The sequence below is a fragment of the Pan paniscus genome, chromosome 14, assembly GCF_029289425.2.
Source record: "Pan paniscus chromosome 14, NHGRI_mPanPan1-v2.0_pri, whole genome shotgun sequence".
Taxonomy (NCBI): Eukaryota; Metazoa; Chordata; class Mammalia; order Primates; family Hominidae; genus Pan; species Pan paniscus.
In genome coordinates, this window is record NC_073263.2 from 97550839 (window position 1) to 97572497 (window position 21659).

The 21659-nt window shown below is 40.4% G+C and overlaps 1 protein-coding gene across 1 annotated transcript in view; it reads right to left on the reverse strand.

Annotated features, from left to right (window-relative positions):
• Positions 1–21659, reverse strand: part of UGGT2 (UDP-glucose glycoprotein glucosyltransferase 2) — a 251160-nt gene that overhangs the window by 224367 nt on the left and 5134 nt on the right. The window contains exon 2 of the mRNA XM_003832030.4: positions 3011–3093. Within this exon, the coding sequence (XP_003832078.1) occupies positions 3011–3093 (83 nt within the window). The remainder of the gene's footprint in view (positions 1–3010; positions 3094–21659) is intronic.

Here is a 21659-nt window from a genome sequence, read left to right on the forward strand (position 1 = left end):
CCCAGAATTTTGGGAGGCCGAGGTGGGCGGATCACGAGGTCAGGAGATCGAGACCATCCTGGCTAACATGGTGAAACCCCGTCTCTAATAAAAAAAAAAGATACAAAAAATTAGCCGGGCATGGTGGTGGGCACCTGTAGCCCCAGCTACTCCGGAGGCTTAGGTGGGAGAATGGTGTGAACCCAGGAGGCGGAGCTGGCAGTTAGCCAAGATCATGCCACTGAACTCAAGCCTGGGCGACACAGTGAGACACCGTCTCAAAAAAAAAAAAAAAAAAAATCTCTGCTCATTAATATATTTCTCATTTGTACCATTCTTTTCCACATTTAACAAGGTCAGCAATAATATCACCACATGCATCAGACTCTGCCATTATAAATAAAGCCAATAGAATTATATTTTAAGTGTTATTTATTTATTTTTTTTTGAGTCAGAGTCTCACTCTGTTGCCCAGACTGCAGTCCAGTAGTGTGATCTCGGCTCACTGCAGCCTATGCCTCCAGTGTTCAAGTGAGTCTTGTGCTTCAGCCTCCCGAGTAGCTGGATTACAGGCCCGCACCACCACGCCCAGCTAATTTTTGTATTTTCAGTAGAGACGGGGTCTCACAATGTTGGCCAGGCTGGTCTCGAACTCCTGGCCTCAAGTGATCTGCCCACCTCAGCCTCCCAAAGTGCTGGGATTACAGGCATGAGCCACTGTGCTGCGCTAGTAATTCTTACTTTAATACAATTTAGGTTCAACCCTGAAAACACTTGAAATACCTCCTTCCATATATGCTTGATGTAGAGTTTAGGTACTCCTGAGCTTATATTCCAGCTTGTGAATGATCTGCCACCAGATTGTCCAGGTATATCATTTCATTTAGGTATAAAATATGCTGATATATTTAAGTAACTTAAAATGAATTTGAAATTTACAGGAGTAATTTTTAAGATTGCGTCTCCAATAAAAAATAGCACTGAATAAGGCCAAAAAAGCATGTACTGAGAACAACATATATGGGACAGATATACTGAGGATTTTAGGTGAGAGACACGAAATTTGGTGTTAGGTTTTTTTAAACTATCTTGGATACCTGACATTAACCATGAAAACCTTACATATTAATCTAGCCTATTTTTACCTCAATCACCAAAACTATTAATAAAATTACTAGGACAAATATGAGGACAACAGACAGTAATTTCCTAATGACTTGAAAGTAAACATTACTAAGAGATTGAGGTTCCTCCACACATTCCATTCCGGTCTCTTCTACTCATTTGTGTTCCCTACTCCCTGGCTAAATCTCATCATTCAAACTCAGCTCCAGCATTCAGCACTGAAAATCCTGTCTTGCTCTCTCTGGAACACTGACTAGGTGCCTCTTTTATGTGTTTTCATGTTATGCACAACCCAATTAAAGCTCTTATCACCTAATAGTGTACATCACTGTTTTGCTGTCTCCTTCATTGTATCACGAAGTCCTGTGGATGTAGATCACAATTATTCATCTTTGTATTCCCATCATCTAAAGTACCTCCAGCATTTCTTATGACTAAAAAGCTTTTTCAGGAAAAAATTTTGAAAGGAAAAATTATTTGCTTTTGGAAATATTTCAGTTTAAAATGTTATTAAAAGCATGTCTCATCTCTTTATTTTTAAAATCTACTTTGTGAAATCACAAAATCACTGAACTTCAAGGCTACCTGAGCCAAACAGGCTTCAGTAAACGAGCATTTAAAACATCTGAAACTTAGTTTATAGTACATTTACACTCAGGAACAAAATAATAAACTATTTTAATCACCAATAGTAAGAAGATGTCTCTATATCTAAATGGCTGAAGATTTTACTCTTAAGGGATTCCATGCTCATGTCATCTATTCTAGTCTCTGCAGAGATAGGAAAATAACAAACACATTAATAAACACTTTAATTCTGAGGAAGATATACGTATATATAGGTATATACTCTCATATACATATAAAAACAGAAATTACTATCTTACAAATAGTGAAATGAGAGCATATTAGTTACCTGACTTTTTGAGGTATTAAAAGTTTCTTTAATCGTTTAAGAGTCAAAGTATTCTGCCAATAAAAATGCAATATACGTGTCAGTATACATTAGTCCAAACCCATAGAACGTATAACAGCAAGATTGAACCCTAATGTAAACTATGGACCTTGCGTATTAAGGATCTGTCAAGGAAGGTTCATCAACAGATATATATGTACCACACTAGTGAGGGATGTTGATAACAGGGGAGGCTATTTATGTGTAGGGGAAGGGGGAATATGGGAAATCTCTGTACTTTCTGTCCAATTTTGCTATGAACTTATAACTACTCTAAAAAAATTAAGTCTACTTTTAAAAAAGAAAAAAATGTACTATTACTAGATGCAAAATTATTATTTCAAAGAAATCTAGGTAAAAAGAAAACTATCTTAATTTTTTGGGGGGGGCACGGGGGAGACAAGGCCTCTCTCTGTCGCTCAGGCTGGAGTGCAGTGGTACAAACACAGCTCAAACTCCTGGGTTCAAGTGATCCTCCACCTCAGTCTCACAAAGTGCTGGGATTACAGGTGTGAAACACCACACCTGGCCAATTTATTTTATTTTTTTATTTTTCTTTTTTAGAAACAGGGTCTTGCTATACTGCCCAGGCTAGTCTCTGACTCCTGGGCTCAAGCAATCAATCCTCTGGCCTTGGGCCTTCCAAGTAGCTGCTACTACAGATGCACACCACCATGCCCAGCTAACAATTTTGACTTCTTCTTGATGAGAATGCAATATCCAAACATGACTAATTATATAAGGTATCTTATAATAAAGTATTAAAACCTTGTATTTTTGGAAACAGATGCTTAGAATGGTTTCTATTAAAACATATTTTCAAATTTAATGTTCGGATTTACTAACCCAGTGAAGCATTCACACTTAACCATTACCATTAAAAAATAATAAACATTACAATGTGTGTACATAAATACAAATCTTACAAGTTAAAATTTATACATCACCTACCTGTTTGCTTATAAATTGCTAATTCTTGCACAGTTTCCAAAAACTGCCAAAATTTTTCATTACTTTCTTCTGCCATAAATTCACTAGTAAAAAAATATAAGTAATCGGTTAGTAGATGGAATTTAAAATGGTTTAGATACTATAAACTGTACTCAAGAACCAGTTTATCTATGGCAAAAACAAAAACCCCTAAAAATTAATGTCAAATTACTAATTTCCATTTACTATAACACTGGAAAAAAACACACTGATTATTTTTACCTGAGATATCATTCTCAACTATAAACATATAATCATGTCAGGAAAAGGCTTCATGAGAAATTACTTTTGGCTTTTCCTTGTTATTAGCAACAATTAAAAAATTGATAGTTCATTCTATCTTGCCATATGAAATGCCACTGAGAAATACAAAAATTATAATTAAGATAGAACATTATATAAAGGTAAAAAGTAGAAAAAAAGACCACCTGTTTCATAAACAAAAATTGGTTCTATAAATATTTTATAGAAGTTATATTATCTATTGCCTTTACTTGTGTAGAAAATCTTTTTTATTATTTAAAACAGAAAAGATCTTAATTTTAAAAACAGGAAATCAGTGTACTGCACTATGTCTTTGGCCATAAAGCCCAATGAAATTTTCATGGTATTTAAGAAAAAATGGCCAAAGCCATTTAAAGCCTTTCAGAAATAATGAAATAAATGAAAGATTTAGTTCTGCACAGAACAAAACACTAGACAGCTAAAACAAATAGGGTTAACTATTTAAGCTAGAAACAAAACAGCCACCATACAGATGGTGCTGATTATTTGTTATTGCCCACCTTACCTTTCTCTCTAGGCTTGGTAAACTTAAACTAATGCTTAAAATAAATGGAAAGTATTGAGAACATCCACAACACATACAGATTAACTAATTCTTGTGAGTCTGACATGGCCACTAAAAAGGAAAAAGGAAGTCAGAAAGACTGATTAATTCATCAACATAAACACGACAAGCATAGGAATTTAGAGTAATAAGTAACTTCAAATCAACACTGGGCAAGGCTTAACTGATTTGACCAAACAGCTACAGACATGCTCATATATTGTGCAACCACAGGTAAAAGACTTCTTCCAACTACCAGAATCTGTACATCTAACTAAGTCTGATCCTTCAAAGTGATCGCCTTAAGAAAGTGTTCCAGCTAACAAGGGAAGTGAAGGACCTCTTCAAGGAGAACTACAAATCGCTGCTCAAGGAGATCAGAGAGGACACAAATGGAAAAACATTCCATGCTCATGGATAGGAAGAATCAATTCTGTGAAAATGGCCATACTGCCCAAAGTAACTTATAGATTCAATGCTATTCCTAGTAAACTGATGGCAGCAGTGACCTGTCTAGAGTGGCAGCTGCAAAAACGCCAGCTGTAGCAAGGGAGACATGGCCAGGGTTGTGTACTCCATGGAGCTGCTGGGAGCAGGGAACAGGTGGAAGCCCCACTCACTTCTGAGTTGGTAGGGTGGAGGGCCCGCACTCCCCAGGTGCAGCTGTCCGGACCGGACATCCCTGTGCTTTTGGGGGCTGAAGGCAGGTAGGAGCCCATGCCTCCTACTGAGTTGGTGGGCTGGGAGCCCTGCACTCCCTGGGTGCAGCTGCAACCACCCAGCTGCAGCTGTGGACCAACGCATCCCTGCACTCTCAGGGGCCTGCAAAGCCCCCTATCCCACCACAGGCTTGAAAGTGCCTGCTCCTGCTTCCTGGCCTCTTCCCTGCTCCCAATCCCTGCTTCAATTTCGGAGCAAAGTTGCACCTGAGCCTAGAAGCTGCCACAACCCGGCTGAGTGTGCATGTTTGGGGTAGTGCTGACATGCCAGCCCCCTACCACCTCAGCCCCCTCCAGACTTTAGGCACCAATGGGCATGGAAGGGAGGCCAAGAGGGCCTGGGAGCAGCTTGGCACAGGCCTGAAAGGTGCCCCATGATGCGAACAGCCTGGGTGCCATGGACATGGTAGATGGCAGGTTAATGGTGGCAGGGAGCAGATGGGCAAAAAGGGATGGGTCCCCGGTGAAGCCCCACTTTCAAGCTAAGGACAACCTGAAGCCTAGGGGCTGGGCTACCTCTTCCATGGACTGCAGTGAGAACGTACGGTGTTTTTGTCCCGGCCTACCCAGGGCCTCCCATGGACGAGTCAGCACACACTTACCCGCCTCTGAAGCCCATAAAAACCCCAGACTCAGCCAAACTCAGGCAGATAATGAGATGACCTGCCTGTGGATAGGAGCTACCCATTCCAGGTGTCCTTTCCCAGACATTGGGATGACCTGACTGCAGGTGGAAGCTGGCCACTCCATTTCTCCTCTCAGCTGAGGGCTGCAGACTCAACAGAATGACCTGCCTATGAAAAGGAGCTACCCACTCCATGTCTCTTCTCTAGTGACAGCTGCACTCATCAGGACGACCTGCCAGCAGAAAGGAGCTACCAACTTCAGTTCTCCTAAGAGCTGTACTGTCTCTCAATAAAGCACCTCTTTGCCTTGCTCACCTTCCAGTTGTCTACATGCCTCATTCTTCCTGAACGTGCAACAAGAACTCGGAACTCACCAAAGGGCAGGACTGAAAGAGCTGTAACACATACAGGGCTGAAACACGCGCCCCACTCACCACATTGCAGGCAATGAAAAGGAGAGAAGAGCTGCAGCCCTTTGGGGAGCCCAGACCTACAGGCTCCCTGAGCCAGAGCTGTGACACTCTCTTTAGGGCTGTGTGGTTCCTGGTATCTCCAAGCTTCCAGGTGCCACTGCATTCCACCACAGTGCCTGCAGTGGAAGCCACCTGCAGTATGCCTGGTCGAGCCACAGTCTTGTACAAAGCTGGTGCCTGTGCCAGTACCTGGAGCTGCCCACCCCACTGCAGCTGGCACTCCTGGCTATGCGCAGTGGCCGGACCCTGTGCTTGCTCACACACTCACCGCCGCCCTGCACCTGGCTCCCCCTTGGCAGGTGTGGGATCCAGGCCAGTAACACAAGCCGAGCATAGCCTGCCAGGCCGAGTGGACAAAAGGAGCACAGCAGGCCCGAGCAAAACTCGGGCAAAGGTGCTACCAGCCATAGAGGTTTCCAGCTGGCAAAGCCAAAACCCTTATCACGGGATCCTTATCCTGTGACAAAACTACCACTGACATTCTTCATAGAATTAGAAAATATGAAAAAGAGCCCAAATAGCCAAGACAATCTGAAGCAAAAAGAACAAAGCTGGAAGCATCATGCTACCTAACTTCAAACTATACTACAAGGTTACAGTAACCAATACAGCATGCTACTGGTACAAGGACATACACATAGATCAATGGAACAGAATAGAGAACTCAGAAATAAGACTGCACACCTACAAGCATCTGATATTTGACAAACCTGACAGAAACAAGCAATGAAAGGATTCCCTATTTATTAAATGGTTCTGGGAGAACTGGCTAGCCATATGCAGAAAACTGAAACTGGACCCCTTCCTTACACCTTATACAAAAATTAACTCAAGATGAATTAGAAACTTAAATGTAAAACCTAAAATTATAAAAACCCTATAAGAAAATCTAAGCAATACAATTCAGGACATAGACACAAGCAATGATTTCATGACAAAAATGCCAAGAGCAATTGCAACAAAAGCAAAAATTGACAAATGAGATCTATTTAAACTAAAGAGTTTCTGCACAACAAAAACTATCACCAGAGTGAACACACAACCTACAGAATGGGAGAAAATTTCTGCAATGTATCCATCTGACAAAGGTCTAACATGCAAAGTCTATAAGGAACTTCAACAAATTTACAAGAAAAAAAACGACCCCATTAAAAAGTGGGCAAAGGACATGAATAGACACTTATCAAAATAAAACATTCATGCGGCCAACAAACATGAAAAAAAGCTCCACATTACTGATCATTAGAGAATTGCAAATCAAAACCACAATGAGATACCATCTCACACTAGTCAGAATGGTGATTATTAAGAAGTCAAGAAACAACAGATGCTGGCAAGGTTGTGGAGAAAAAAACGCTTCTACACTGTTGGTGGGAACGTAAATTAGTTCAACCATTGTAGAAGACAGTGTGGCAATTCCTCAAAGATCTAGAGGCAGAAATACCATTTGACCCAGCAATCCCATTACTGGGTGTATACCCAAAGGAATATAAATCATATTATGAATATACATGCACACATATGTCCACTGCAGCACTATTTACAATAGCGAAGACATGGAATCAACTTATAACCCCATCAATGATAGACTGAATAAAGAAAATGTGGTATATATACACTACAGAATACCATGCAGCCATAAAAATGAACAAGGTCATGTCTTTTGCAGAAACATGGATGGAGCTGGAAGCCATTATCCTCAGCAAACTAATGCAGAGACAGAAAACCAAACACCGCATGTTTTCACTTACAAGTGGGAGCTGAATGATGAGAACACATGGACACATGGGGGTAACGACACACACTGGAGTCTGTTGGAAAGGTGCAAGGGGACAGAGAGCATCAAGAAGAAAGTTAATGGATGCTGGGCTTCATACCTAGGTGATAGTTTGATCTGTGCAGCAAACCACCATGGCACACATTTACCTATGTAACAAACCTGCACATCCTGCATGTGTACCCTGGAACTTAAAAGTTCAAGTAAAAAAAAAAAGTATTCACTTAAAAGTTATTCCCTCAATACATCACTGCTCTAAGCACTTTTGGAACTCTTCTGGAATCTCAGAGGCCATTTACTGGTAACTCATTATTAATCACTGAGGAGCAAACATCCTTGAGACCATCTAAACCAGTTATGCACCTGGTAAAAGGTAAGATATTACCTTTGAACAACATTTTTGTTTGTTTGTTTAAGACAGCATCTCCCTTTGTCACACAGGCTGGAGTGCAGTGGTGCAAACATGGCTTACTTTAGCCTGGGAGGTCTCAAGCGATCCTCCCACTGCAGCCACTTAAGTAGCTGGGACTACAGGCACATGCCACCATGCCCAGTTCACTCTTTTGGACAAAGTTTTTTTAAAGGTAACAAGCTGGCATTTCCAATTGTTCACTTGCCTTATAAAATATATGGCTCGAAATAAGTGTATTTCTTCAAAAAATTCTGCCCAAACAGTTATTTCTACAAAGGGTGTTTTTATACGCACTAAAGAGTTTGACAGTAATTATAAGTGGAATTTCAAAAATATTTTCAGTCAGATCAACACAAGTAGAATAACTGCAGTTCAGATGTACAAATTAAGGTATGCATACTGTAAAACGCTAGCCTCTTCAGCCTATAACCACCTCTAGCCAGAGTCTTGCTCTGTCGCCCAGGCTGGAGTGCAGTGGTGCGATCTTGACTCACTGCAACCTTCACCTCCCTGGTTCAAACAATTCTCCTGCCTCAGCCTCCTGAGTAGCTAGGATTATAGGCATGTGCCACCACACGCAGCTATTTTTTGTATTTTTAGTGGAGACAGGGTTTCACCATGTTGGCTACGCTGGTCTCAAATTCCTGACCTCATGATCTGCCCGCCTCGGCCTCCCCAAGTGCTGGGATTACAGGCCTGAGCCACTGCGCTTGGCCGCAAATTTTATTATACTATAAATTTCTTTATACAGGGGACATACCTTATTCATCTTTGTTTCCTACATAAGACTATACTCAAGTTATGCACTCAAATTTCCAGGATGAACTAAAAAATATCTGTGTGTGTGTGTGTGTGTGTGCGCGTGTATGCATTTATAGATTTTGGTTGGGAAGCTCAATTTTTGGATTTAAAGCATTATTCTTAAAAATTTCCCTCACTTGCTCCCACATTATTTTCCTTAAGTTCCTATCTGCCCAGCTCCTTCAACCTATTCAATGCTCTTCAATTCTTCCACTTCCACACTTACTCTTCTCAACCTCTTTGCTTTTCCTACAATTTTAAGAGAAACATAAACAAATTGAAGGAAAGCAGAATAACGAACTATATAAAATAAATTTTTTGAAGTGCAGTGGTTGAAGAAACTACAGGCTTTTGGCCTGCTATTCTCACATAATGTGTCACACACAGAAACAGATTTGGTTCTGAAAGAGAGGATCAGTAGATAAAAGGTATAGAGAGAAAGATTTTAGTTTATATAATAAAGGACCTCCTACAATTTTGATTTGTTCACAACAAAACAATAAGGCACATGAGGTAACACTGAGCATCCTCTCTGGATTTTCCAAGGACAAACTAGTTTCCACAAGTAAGGTATATTGTAGAGGTAATTCTGATGGTGGCTTAAAGTATACCTTTCCCTATAAAAAGTACCTTTTGTTGAATTAGCATTACTGAGTACCTAACTTTTGTGCACTGTGCCTTGGCAAAATAAACATGAATAAAAAACAGTTTTGTCTCTGAAGCTCACCTTTTAACCACAGAGATTAGCATATACGACACCTTACAATAAGGATTATTATGGAAATACTGGCCAAATGTTATGAGAGAATAATAGAAAGTTATTAATTTTGTCATGGGAAAGTATCAGGCAAGATAGAGTAATATGGTATGCCCACAAGTAAGGTATCAATGAGGAAGACTGTAAAAGAATGATATATTACTATCCTAGGGCTACCACACCATTACCCAAGGATCCTCTACACATCTTTCCTGGATAACGCCATGTTTATACTGGGCTTCTGCTGAGATGGTTGAGTGGATTCATGAATCACAGGTCTAACCTATTCAGCAAGAGAAATTTATTCTCTCATAGTTCTGGAGGCCAAAAGTCTGAAGTCAAGGTTTGAGCAGAGTTAATGCAAAGATTCTAAAAGCTGCCCTTTTTTTGTTGGGGGCATCATTCAAGCCACCCTCTAGCCCCCAAAAGCCCCCAAAATCCACCTCCCCTACATAAAATATATTTCCCTTTGCCAACAACCTCCAAAAACTCAACCAATTACAGCATCAATTCTAAGTCCAAAATCTCATGTAAATATCATCAACTTCATTTACAAATTTTATCATCTAAATCATGTATGGGTGAGACTCTGGGTATGATCCACTCTGGGGTAAAATTCTCCCCTGTCCACCTGTGAAACTACAAAACAAGTTATGTTTCCAAAATGCAATGGTGAGACAGGCATAGGATGGACACTCTAATTCCCAAAGGAAAAAAATAGAAGGAATAAAGGGGTCACTGGTCACAGGCAAGTTCAAAATCCAGCAGGGCAAATTTCCATTATGTTTCAAAGCCTGAGAATAACTCTCTGTGGCCTGATGCTTCACCCTCTGTGCTGCCTGCCATGGTTCTGCCTGCAGAGTTATTCTTTCTTTCTTGAAAGGGCAGCACAATGTTTACAGCCAAGTAGCTCTATTAGTCCATTTCCTGCCTATAGAATTTTGGAAGTCCAACAGCCTTCTTTCATTTTGTCTTGTCTCTTTCGGTCCAAGCTGACAGTGTTTCTAATACATCCCCCAAAACTTTGTAAGACTATTGTATATTTCACCAAGAGCCACATCATTACACGGATCCTCCCCAGATCCTTCCTGGATATCCCCACCTTCTTTATATCAAGCTTCTGGGGAGATGGTTGAGGGGACCCATGAATCACATGCTTAACCTGTTCAGCAAAAGGTTGTCCTGCCAGGTTTCTGTCTTTCTCTCCAGAGCACACATTCCCAACACTGAGTTTCCTAGTTGTAACACCCTTTACAATCTGGATAGGCTGAGAACCTCCAAAATCATCAAGTGTTGGTTCCTTTTTCCTTACCTGTTCCTTTTTAAATTTATCTCTTTCTTCTCTCATTTTAATATAAGCAGCGAGGAGAAACCAAGCAGCACTTTTAACACTTTGCTTGGAAATCTTCTCAGCTCATATCCAAGTTCACCAGTTTCAAGATGTTTTCCACAAACTGTAGAAACCAAGTCAGCCGGTATTGTATCACTACATAACAAGGGTTACCTTTCTTCTAGATTCCAATATAATGTCTCTCATTTCCTTCCAAGCCATGGCCAGAACAGACTTCAATGTTCATATTTCTACTGAAATTCTCTTCAGGATGATATAAGTATTCTCTATGATGACAGAAGTTTTTTCAACTACGCCCTTTAATCTCTTCTAAGCCCTCAGCAGAATCACCCTTAATGTCCAGATTTCTGCAGTCTCCTCAAGGCAGTCTAGGCTTTTAATACCAAACTTCTCAAAATTATTCTAGCCTCTGCCCAACTCCACAGCTACTTCTACATTTTGAAGTATTTGTTACAGCAGCACCCAACTTTTTGGTCCAAAATCTGTATTAGTTTCCTAGATCTGTTTAACAAATTATGAAAAATTTGGTGACTTAAAACAGAAACTTATTCTCTCACAATTCTGGAGGCCAGAAGTCCAAAATCAAGGTGTTGGCAGGGCTGTGCTCCCTCTGAAGGCTCTAAGGGAGACTGTTCCATCCTGGTGGCTTCAGCTGTTCCTTGGCTTGAGGCTGCCTAACTCCAGTCTCTAACTTCACATGGCCTTCTCCTTTTCGCCTGTGTCTTCTCTGCTTCTGTCTCTTAAAATGACATTGGATTTGGGGCCCATCTAGATAATCCAAGATGATCTCATCTCAAATCCTTACTTACATTAACAAAGACATTTTTCCAAATAAGGTAACATTCACAGGTTCTGGGAGTTAGGATGTGGACATATCTTTTTGAGGCCAGCATTCAACCTACTACAGATGCCTTAGATGGGGTTACCTCCCAATAAACCCATTAAGTTGGGTTTATTAAGTTGCAAATACTATAAGTAAAAAATGCATTTAATACCCTGGTAAACCCATAGTAAAGTCAAAAAATCCTAAATTGAACCATGATAAGTTGGGGACAATTTGTACAAGTGATGAGGTTTGTAAATCAGACTGCGGCTAGACTGTCAAGGACCTTAAGGAGCATAACACAGCAGTTCCAACTCTAAGACTCTCAAGGCAAATGTAAAGCCAGATACTGTAACAAGCAGTCTAAGGCTGGAAAAAGTTAGACTGATTTGGAGCTAAGTGTGAGATCAGATCTAGGCAAACAGTTAAATACTGGGGAAAGGATAAAGGAAGGGGATCAAAATTAAGCTAGAATCAGGTATTAAATAAAAACCTTTTTAGCCTCCCACTCAAATGGACAGAGCAGCATGTGGAGTCTTGAATTCTGAACCTTTGCTCCAGAACTGCTGCAGGAATAAATTAGAAAAGCCAAGAGAACCCACAGACCCTCTGAAGGAAGTGAATTGCTCCTGTAGGACCTGGGAGATACCCCAAATACTCTGAGTACCCAAACTGTGAGAGTGGGAAAGGGGGATTGTCTGCCCCTGAAAACACACTCTCACTGGGGAACCCGAAGGTGTATATCACTGGAGAAGATTCTGACCTTACCTGGGGCTGAGTCAATTTAGAGAGCCAAGCAAAATACAAGGGTAGAGGAAGTAGCAGGAAAAGCCCTGTGGGCTCTCTGGGTCCCCTAGGAAGCTATTTCTGCCTTGCCTCACAGGGGTCCTCGGGTAGGGCTGCCAGAGGTACTGGGAAGAGGCCACAGGGAGAAGGAAACCTCCAGCTGAACCTTGTAACAATTTCAAAGGAACAAGAAATCTCCTGGCCAGAACTTGGGAGAGGGCATGAATCTGGTGTGCAAACTCCACAGGTGGGGAAGCATGAGAGCCCTATTTGCATTTGCAGCTGGGAGGCTGGTAGCCTGGGGCAAGTTCTCAGCCCTGCTCGCCCACCACCTAAGTTCTCAGCCCTGCTCGCCCACCGCCTGGAAACAGACTCAGTGCTGTTGGGTGAGGCACAGAGGGAGTGAGACTGGCCTTTTGGGTTGCATGGGAGCTGGGTGAGGCCTGTGACTGTAGGCTTTCCCCCACTTCCCTGACAACCTGCATGACAAAGCAGAGGCAGCCATAATCCTCCTGGGAATATAACTCCATTGACCTAGGAATCCCACCCCCATCCCCCACAGCAGTTGCAACAAGACCCACCCAAGGACAGTCTGAGCCCAGACATGCCCTAGAAATGCCCCTATCTGATGGTCCTTCCCTACTCACCATGGTAGCTGAAGACAAAGGGCATATACTCTTAGGAGTTCCAGGGCCCACCCACTGCCTGATCCTCCCCATACTACCACAGCTGATGCTCTCTTGAAAAGGCCACCTCCCTGCAGAATGCCAACCAGCACAAAAATAGTGCATTAAACAACAAAAAATAAGGACCCTCAGAGAGTCCATTTCACCCCCCTGCCACCTCCAGCAGAGCAGGTGCTGGTATCCACAGCTAAGAGACCCATAGACAGTTCAGATCATAGGACTCTGTGCAGACAATTCCTAGTACCAGCCTGGAGCCTGTTAGACCTACTAGGTGGCTAGATCCAGAAAAGAGAGAACAATCTCTACAGCTCAGCTCTCAGGAAGCCACATCTGTAGGAAAAGAAGGAGAGTACTACATCAAGGGAACACCTCTATGGGACAAAAGAATCTGAACAACAGCCTTCAGCCCTAGACCCTCCCTCTGACAGAGCCTACCCAAATGAGAAGGAACCAGAAAACCAACTCTAGTACTATGACAAAACAAGGTTCTTTAACACCCCCCCAAAAAATCACACTCGCTCACCAGCAATAGATCCAAACTAAGATGAAATGCCTGATTTACCTGAAAAGAATTCAGATGGTCAGTTATTAAGCTAATCAAGGAGGCACCAGAGAAAGGCAAAGCTCAATTTAAGGAAATTTTAAAAAAAAGATACAAGAAAGGAGGGGAGAAATCTTCAGTGAAATATATAGCATAAATAAAAACAATCAAAACTTCAGGAAACAATGGACGCACTTATAGAAATGTAAAATAGAGTTTCAGCAATAGAAGCAAATAAGCAGAAGAAAGAACTTCAGAGCTTGAGGACACAGTTTTCAAATTAACCCAATACAACAAAGACAAAGAAAAAAGAATAATAAAATATGAACAAAGCCTCCAAGAAGTCTGGGATTATGTTAAATGACCAAACCTAAGAATAATCAGTATTCCTGAGGAAGAAGAGAAATCTAAAAGTTCGGAAAACATATTTGGGGGAATAATTGAGGAAAACTTCCCCACCCTTTCTAGAGACCTAGACATCCAAATACAAGAAGCTCAAAGAACACCTGGGAAATTCAACACAAAAAGATCATTGCCTAGGCACATAGTCATCAGGTTATCCAAAGTTAAGATGAAGGAAAGAATCTTAAGAGCTGTGAGGCAAAAACACCAGGTAACTAACCTATAAAGGAAAACCTATCAGATTAACAGCAGATTTCTCAGCAGAAACCCTACAAGCTAGAAGGGATTGGGGCCCTATCTTCTGCCTCTTAAACAAAACAATTATCAGTCAAGAATTTTGTATCTAGCAAAACTAATCTTCATAAATGAAGGAAAGATACAGTCTTTTCCAGACAAAAAAATGCTGACAGAATTTGCCACTACCAATCCAGCACCACAAGAACTGCTAAAAGGAGCTCTAAATCTTGAAACAAATCATGGGAATAAATCAAAACAGAACCTCTTTAAAACATAAATCTCGCAGGACCTATAAAACAAAAATACAATTAAAAAAAAAACAAGGTATACAGGCAACAAATAGCACAATGAATAGAATGGTACCTCACATCTCAATACTAACATTGAATGTAAAGGGCCTAAATGCTCCACTTAAAAGATACAGAACTGCAGAATGGATAAGAATTCACCAACCAACTATCTGCTGTCTTCAAGAGACTTACCTATCACCTAAGGACTCACATAAATTTAAGGTAAAGGGGTAGAAAAAGATATTCCATGCAAATGGACACCAAAAGCGAGCAAGAGTAGCTATTCTTATATGAGATAAAACAAATGTTAAAGCAACAACAGTTAAAAAAAGACAAAGAGGGACATTATATAATGATAAAAGGCCTTGTCCAACACGGAAATATTACAATCTGAAATATATATGCAATAATGGAGTTCCCAAATTTATAAAACAATTACTACTAGACTTAAGAAATGAGATACACAGTAACAAAATAATAGTGGGAGACTTCAATACTCCACTGATAGCACTAGACAGGTCATCAAGACAGAAAGTCAACAAGGAAACAATGGATTGAAACTATACCCTGGAAAAAATGGACTTAACAGATATTTACAGAACATTCTACCCAACAACCACAGAATATACATTCTATTCATCATCAGTGCATGAAACTTTTTCCAAGGTAGACCACTGATAGGCCACAAATCAAACCTCAATAAATTTAAGAAAACTGACATTATATCAAACACTCTCTCAGACCACAGTGGAATAAAACTGAAAATCAACCCTAAAAGGAACCTTCAAAACCATGCAAATATATGGAAATTAAATAACCTTCTCCTGAATAAGTCAACAATGAAATCAAGATGGAAATTAAAAATGTTTTCGAACCGAACAACAGTGACACAACCTATCAAAACCTCTGGGATACAGCAAAGGCTCTGCTAAGAGGAAAGTTCATAGCCCTAAATGCCTACATCAGAAAGTCTGAAGGTGCACAGACAATCTAAAGTTACACCTCAAGGAACTAAAGAAACAGAACAAACCAAACCCAATCCCAGCAGAAGTGAAATAACCAAGATTAGAGCAGAACTAAATGAAACTGAAACAAACAAAAAATACAAAAGATAAATGAAACAAAAAGCTAGTTCTTTGAAAAGATAACTAACATAAATAGACCATTAGCAAGATTAACCAAGAAGAAAAAAGAGAAAACCCAAATAAGCTCAATTAGAAATGAAATGGGAGCTATTACAACTGACACCACAGAAATACAAAAGATCATTCAAGGCTACCATGAACAACTTTATATGCATAAACTAGAAAACCTAGAGGAGATGGATAAATTCCTGGAAAGATACAACCCTCCTAGCTTAAATCAGGAAGAATTAGATACCCTGAACAGAACAATAATAAGCAGTGAGATTAAAATTGTAATAAAAAATTGTCAACATAAAAACGTCTAGGACCAGACATATTCACAGCCAAATTCTACCAGACATTCAAAGAATTCGTACAAATCCTATTGACACTATTCCATGAAACAGAAAGAGGGAATCCTCCTGAAATCATTCTATGAAGCCAGCATCATCCGAATACCAAAACCAGGAAAAAAATATAACCAAAAAAGGAAACTACAGACCAATATCCCTGATGAATATAGATGCAAAAATCCTTAACAATATACTAGCTAACTGAATCCAACAATGTATCAAAAAGATAATCCACCATTATGAAGTGGGTTTCATAACAGGGATGGTTTAATATAGGCAAGTCAGTAAATGTGATACACCAGATAAACAGAATTAAAAATAAAAATTACATGATCATCTCAATAGACGCAGAAAAAGCATTCGACAAAATCAAGCACCCCTTTATGATTAAAACTCTCAACAAAATCGGCATACAAAGGACATACCTCAATGTAATAAAAGCCATCTATGACAAACCCACAGCCAACATAATACTGAATGGGGAAAAGTTTAAAGCATTCCCTCTGAGAATTGGAACAAGGCAACGATGCCCACTCTCACCACTTCTATTCAACATAGTAATGGAAGTCCTAGTCAGAACAATCAGACAAGAGAAAGAAATAAAGGGCATCTAAATCAGTAAAGAGGAAGTCAAACTGTTGTTGTTAACTGACGATACGATTATATACCTAGAAAACCCCAAAGACTCCTCCAAAAAGCTCCAAGAACTGATAAAAAAATTCAGCAAAGTTTCCAGATACAAAACTAATGTACACAAATCAGTTGCTCTCTTATATACCAACAGCGACCAAACTGAGAATCTAATCAAGACCTCAACCCCTTTTACAATAGCTCCAACAAAAATAAAATGCTTAGGAATATACCTAACAAATGAGGTGAAAGACCTCTACAAGGAAAACTACAAAACACTGCTGAAAGAAATCATAGATGACACAAACAAATGGAACCATACCCCACGCTCATGGATGGGTAGAATCAATACTGTGAAAATGACCATACTGCCAAAAGCAATCTACAAATTCAATGCAATTCCCATCAAAATACCACCATCATTCTTCACAAAACTAGAAAAAAAATCCTAAAATTCATATGGAACCAAAAAAGAGCCCACACAGCCAAAGCAAGATTAAGCAAAAAGAATAAATCTGGAGGAATCACATTACCTGATTTTAAACTATACTATAAAACCATAGTCTCCAAAACAGCATGGTACTGGTGTAAAAACAGGCACATAGACCAATGGAACGTAATAGAGAATCCAGAAATAAACCCAAATACTTCCAGCCAACTGACCTTCAAGAAAGCAAACAAAAACAAAGTGAGGAAAGGACACTCTATTCAAAAAAATGGTGCTGGGATACTTGGCAAGCCACATGTAGGAGAATGAAACTGGATTCTTATCTCTCGCGTTATACAAAAATCAATTCAAGATGGATCAAGGACTTAAATCTAAGACCTGAAACTATAAAAATTCTAGAAGATAACATCAGAAAAACCCTTTTAGACATTGGCTTAGGCAAGGATTTCATGACCAGGAACCCCAAAGCAAATGCAATAAAAACAAAGATAAATAGGAGAGAGGTTCCAAGATGGCTGAATAGGAACAGCTCCAGTCTACAGCTCCTAGCGTGAGCGATGCAGAAGAAGGGTGATTTCCGCATTTCCAACTGAGGCACCAGGTTCATCTCATTGGGGCTTGTCAGACAGTGGGTACAGGGCAGTGGGTGCAGCCCACAGAGCATGAGCGGAAGCGGGGCAAGGCAACGCCTCACCCGGAAAGTGCAAGAGGTCGGGGAATTCCCTTTCCTAGCCAAGGGAAGCTGTGACAGATGGCACCTGGAAAATCGGGTCACTCCTACCCTAATACTGTGCTTTTCCAACGGTCTTAGCAAACGGCACACCAGATTATATCCTGCGCCTGGCTTGAAGAGTCCCACGCCCACGGAGCCTCCCTCATTGCTAGCACAGCAGTCTGAGATCGAACTGCAAGGCAGCAGTGAGGCTGGGGGAGGGGCACCCGCCATTGCTGAGGTTTGAGTAGGTAAACAAAGCGGTCTGGAAGCTTGAACTGGGTGGAGCCCACCACAGCTCCAGGAGGCCTGCCTGCCTCTGTAGACTCCACCTCTGGGGGGCAGGGCATAACTGAACAAAAGGCAGCAGAAACTTCTGCACACTTATATGTTCCTGTCTGACAGCTTTGAAGAGAGTAGTGCTTCTCCCAGCATGGAGTTTGAGATCTGAGAACAGACAGACTGCCTCCACAAGTGGATCCCTGACCCCCAAGTAGCCTAATGGGGAGGCACTTCCCAGTAGGGGCCGACTGACACCTCATACAGCCGGGTGCCCCTCTGAGACGAAGCTTCCAGAGGAACAATAAGACAGCAACATTTGCCGTTCTGCAATATTTGCTGTTCTGCAGCCTCTGCTGCAGACACCCAGGCAAACAGGGTCTGGAGTAGACCTCCAGCAAACTCCAACAGACCTGCAGCTGAGGGTCCTGACTGTTAGAAGTAAAACTAACAAACAGAAAGGACATCCACACCAAAATCCCATCTGTACGTCACCATCATCAAAGACCAAAGGTAGATAAAACCACAAAGATGGGGAGAAACCAGAGCAGAAAAGCTGCAAATTCTAAAAATCAGAGCGCCTCTTCTCCTCCAAAGGAACGCAGCTCCTTGCTATGTGAGAGAGAGACACATAGGCTCAAAATAAAAGGATGGAGGAAGATCTACCAAGCAAATGGGAAACAAAAAAAAGCAGGGGTTGCAATCCTAGTCTCTGATAAAACAGACTTTAAACCAACAAAGATCAGAAGAGACAAAGAAGGCCATTACATAATGGTAAAGGGATTAATTCAACAAGAAGAGCTAACTATCCTAAATACATATGCACCCAATACAGGAGCAACTAGATTCATAAAGCAAGTCCTTAGAGACCTAGAAAGAGATTTAGATTCCCACACAATAATAATGGGAGACTTTAACACCCCACTGTCAACATTAGACAGATCAACAAGACAGAAAGTTAACAGGATATCCAGGAATTGAACTCAGCTCTGCACCAAGCAGACCTAATAGACATCTACAGAACTCTCCACCCCAAATCAACAGAATATACGTTCTTCTCAGCACCACACCGCACTTATTCCAAAACTGACCACATAGTTGCAAGTAAAGGACTCCTCAGCAAATGTAAAAGAACAGAAATTATAACATACTGTCTCTCAGACCACAGCAATCAAACTAGAACTCAAGATTAAGAAATTCACTCAAAACCACTCAACTACAAGAAAACTGAACAAGCTGCTCCTGAATGACTACTGGGTACATAACAAAATGAAGGCAGAAATAAAGATGTTCTTTGAAACCAATAAGAACAAAGACACAACATACCAGAATCTCTGGGACACATTTAAAGCAGTGTGTAGAGGGAAATTTATAGCACTAAATGTCCACAAGAGAAAGCAGGAAAGATATAAAATTGACACCCTAACATCACAATTAAAAGAACTAGAGAAGCAGGAGCAACCACATTCAAAAGCTAGCAGAAGGCAAGAAATAACTAAGATCAGAGCAGAACTGAAGGAGATAGAGACACAAGAAAACCATTCAAAAAAAATCAATGAATTCAGGAGCTGGTTTTTTGAAAAGATCAACAAAATTGATAGACCGCTAGCAAGACTAATAAAGAAGAAAAGAGAAGAATCAAATAGATGCAATAAAAAATGATAAAGGGGATATCACCACTGATCCCACAGAAATACAAACTACCATCGGAGAATACTATAAACACCTCTACGCAAATAAACTAGAAAATCTAGAAGAAATGGATAAATTCCTGGACACATACACCCTCCCAAGACTAAACCAGGAAGAAGTTGAATCCCTGAATACACCAATAACAGGCTCTGAAATTGAGGCAATAATAGCCTACCAAACAAAAAAAGTCCAGGACCAGACAGATTCACAGCCAAATTGTACCAAAGGTACAAAAAGGAGCTGGTACCATTCTTTCTTAAACTATTCCAATTGATACAAAAAAAGGGAATCCTCCCTAACTCATTTTATAAGGCCAGCATCATCCTGATACCAAAGCCTGGCAGAGACACAACAAAAAAAGAGAATTTTAGACCAATATCCCTGATAAACATCAATGCAAAAACCTCAATAAAATACTGGCAAACCAAATCCAGCAGCACCTCAAAAAGCTTATCCACCATGATCAAGTGGGCTTCATCCCTGGGATGCAAGGCTGTTTCAACATATGCAAATCAATAAACATAATCCATCATATAAACAGAACCAAAGACAAAAACCACATGATTATCTCAATAGATGCAGAAAAGGCCTTTGACAAAATTCAACAGCCCTTCATGCTAAAAACTTTCAAAGTAGGTATTGATGGGACATATCTCAAAATAATAAGAGCTATTTATGACAAACCCACAGCCAATATCATACTGAATGGGCAAAATCTGGAAGCATTCCCTTTGAAAACTGGCACAAGACAAGGATGCCCTCTCTCACCACTCCTATTCAACATAGTGTTGGAAGTTCTGGCCAGGGCAATCAGGCAGGAGAAAGAAATAAAGGGTATTCAATTAGGAAAAGAGGAAGTCAAATTGTCCCTGTTTGCAGATGACATGATTATATATTTAGAAAACCCCATCATCTCAGCCCAAAATCTCCTTAAGCTGATAAGCAACTTCAGCAAAGTCTCAGGATACAAAATCAATGTACAAAAATCACAAGCATTGCTCTATACCAATAACAGACAAACAGAAGGCCAAATCATGAGTGAACTCCCATTCACAATTGCTTCAAAGAGAATAAAATACCTAGGAATCCAACTTACAAGGGATGTGAAGGACCTCTTCAAAGAGAACTACAAACCACTGCTCAAAAAAATAAAAGAGGACACAAACAAATGGAAGAATATTCCATGCTCATGGATAGGAAGAATCAATATCGTGAAAACGGCCATACTGCCCAAGGTAATTTATAGATTCAATGCCATCCCCATCAAGCTACCAATGACTTTCTTCACAGAACTGGAAAAAACTACTTTAAAGTTCATATGGATCCAAAAGAGAGCTCGCATTGCCAAGACAATCCTATGCAAAAAGAACAAAGCTGGAGGCATCACGCTACCTGACTTCAAACTATACTATAAGGCTACAGTAACCAAAACAGCATGGTACTGGTACCAAAATAGAGATATAGACCAATGGAACAGAACAGAGCCCTCAGAAATAATACCACACATCTACAACCATCTGATCTTTGACAAATCTGACAAAAACAAGAAATGGGGAAAGGATTCCCTATTTAATAAATGGTGCTGGAAAAACTGGCTAGCCATATGTAGAAAGCTGAAACTGGATCCCTTCCTTACACCTTATACAAAAATTAATTCAAGATGGACTAAAGACTTAAATGTTAGATCTAAAACCATAAAAACTCTAGAAGAAAACCTAGGCAATACCGTTCAGGACATAGGCATGGGCAAGGACTTCATGTCTGAAACACCAAAAGCAATGGCAACAAAAGCCAAAACTGACAAATGGGATCTAATTAAAGTAAAGAGCATCTGCACAGCAAAAGAAACTACCATCAGAGTG